Source organism: Galeopterus variegatus, unplaced genomic scaffold, assembly GCF_000696425.1.
Source record: "Galeopterus variegatus unplaced genomic scaffold, G_variegatus-3.0.2 Scaffold1670, whole genome shotgun sequence".
Taxonomy (NCBI): domain Eukaryota; kingdom Metazoa; phylum Chordata; class Mammalia; order Dermoptera; family Cynocephalidae; genus Galeopterus; species Galeopterus variegatus.
The window spans coordinates 281703-283903 of record NW_007727781.1 but is presented as its reverse complement, the minus strand read 5'-3'; the positions used below and the strand labels follow the sequence as shown (position 1 = coordinate 283903).

Here is a 2201-nt window from a genome sequence, read left to right as displayed (position 1 = left end):
GAGCCTGGGAGCGGCGCGCGCGCGGCCCCGGCCCCGCCGCTCTCCCGGCCTCGCGCTGCACATTCTCTCCTGGCGGCGGCGCCACCTGCAGTAGCGTTCGCCCGAACATGGCGACACGGAGCAGCAGGAGGGAGTCGCGACTCCCCTTCCTATTCACCCTGGTCGCGCTGCTGCCGCCCGGGGCTCTCTGCGAGGTCTGGACGCAGAGACTGCACGGCGGCCGCGCGTCCTTGCCCCAGGACCGGGGCTTCCTCGTGGTGCAGGGCGAGCCGCCCGAGCTGCGGCTGTGGGAGCGCGAGGATGCCCGGGGGGCGAGCCGCGCGGACCAGAAGCCGCTCCGGAGGAGACGGAGCGCTGCCCAGCAGCCCGAGCCCGTCAAGGTGTACGGACAGGTGAGCACTTGGGCAACCCGCCTCCCTCCGGCTCTCTCCTCTCCCCGCACTTCCTCGCCCCTGCATCCATCCTTTGCAGTCGCCTCCCCAGGTGCGAGCACCACTGGGGACTTCCCGGCTTGCATTTGTCCCCCCCCCCCCACATGAGTACAACCGTCGGTGCTTGAATCGCATTGATCTTTTCCTTCTTTCTGTCGGTTTTAGCAAATGTATTCCAGATAACTCTCGGGGTGCGGTGCCTGTTTCCCCGGGGAGTGTGCAGACCGGTGTAGTTTCGGCACGTACAGGAGGGGTGCAGCTTCATTTTACATCTGGATAAAAAACAGGCTTTAGTGTATCGTCAGTTGGCAGTGGAGGCGAGCACCCTGCAGTTGCAGCACACTCACACACAACAGCAAGAGGAAGGGTTTCCACACTTACCGGTATTAATCAAAATAAATGGGGCCAAACCTGAAAGCTTGTCGACTGTCCTTGTCGAGTCAAAACAAGAGGGTGTGTGTGTGTGTGTGTGTGTGTGTAAGGGCTGTTTTTTTTTTTTTTTTTTTTTGGGGATGTAAGGTTCTATTCATTCCTCCCCCCACCTCTTCAAGATAATTGACTTTATTTTTGGACAGGAATATCCTTCATGGCACTTGAGAATGTGAAAAGACCCCAAGAAATTTGGTGGGCGTTATTATTCAGTAGGTGATTTATTTCTGCCCAGGCAATAGGTTTATTAGATCATAAGTAACCTGAATTTCACTTTTATGGCCAGGCTTACTGCTAGGAATTGCAAACCGAGTTTGTAGGTTAGTATCAGCATTGGCAAAATTAATTTGACCGTGTTATTGCCTCATGAGACTCCCAGTCCTGTGGTTAAGATTGACATCAACCAAACTAGAAGGTTGGTGGAGGAGAAAAAGGAACCAGTGGAGATGGTAAATACATAAGATTTCTAGATTCAAATTGTTCCGCTTTAAAAGTAGAAATTAAAAGATTAGCCAGAGTTCTTCCTATCTTCACTGATTTTGCTTTAGTCATTTTTTCAGGAAGTATATAGAGTTAAATGCCAACTCTTGGGGCTGGGAAGAACCTTGTAAACCATGTCACCCTATTGTGTCATTTTATTGGCAAAAAAACTGAAGCTCAGAAAGATGAAGTGACTAGTCCAAGGTCATACAGGGAATGGTTGCCTGCTCTTTAGCTTTTGTCTGCATTGTCTCAGTGACCATTGGGTGATCATAGTCACCCTGTCTTTATACAATGCTTCTTCAATACCTCCTTTCTAAAATAAAATATATGTGGCTATAAAGGGGGAGGAGTGGTGGTGAGTGGGTGGGAGCATTTTACTTCTGTCCACCATCAGCCCCTGGTCAAGTGGGTGTGCCAGAGGGCACGTAACTGCTGGTAGGCACAGGCCGCTGGAGCCCGCATGCTCGGTTCCTCCTGGGCTCTGATCCTTGTCCTCCTCTCCACCCTCATCTGAAACTTCTTTTTTATATTGTTATAAAGAAGGCAACAAGGTCCTTGCTGTCAGCAGGGATGCCAGCACAGGGCTGATGGAGGATGGGGGAGGAAGGAAGAGAGGCTCCCTTGTTTATTGAGTCTCCCCAGTCAGCCCAGCTCTGCTGTGCTCTTGAATCAGATCTCTGGGGGCTGGGAGTGGGGAGGGGTGGGAGATGATCCTTCCCAGAGCTCAGGTTTCCTGAAGCTACAGTTTTGGTTGAGGGATGAGCTTTTTGGTCTCAAAAATATGCACACAGGTGCCATTTCTTCCTTGGGTTTGGTTTATTAAAAGCTCCTGGGACTTGGGGTGAGTTAGAGATGAAC

General features: G+C 51.7%; 1 protein-coding gene across 1 annotated transcript in view; it reads left to right on the top strand.

The window, feature by feature from the left end:
- Positions 1–98: 98 nt before the first annotated feature.
- Positions 99–2201, top strand: part of SORL1 (sortilin-related receptor, L(DLR class) A repeats containing) — a 177767-nt gene continuing 175664 nt past the window's right edge. Inside the window, exon 1 of the mRNA XM_008578357.1 lies at positions 99–392. Within this exon, the coding sequence (XP_008576579.1) occupies positions 108–392 (285 nt within the window). The 5' untranslated portion in view covers positions 99–107. The remainder of the gene's footprint in view (positions 393–2201) is intronic.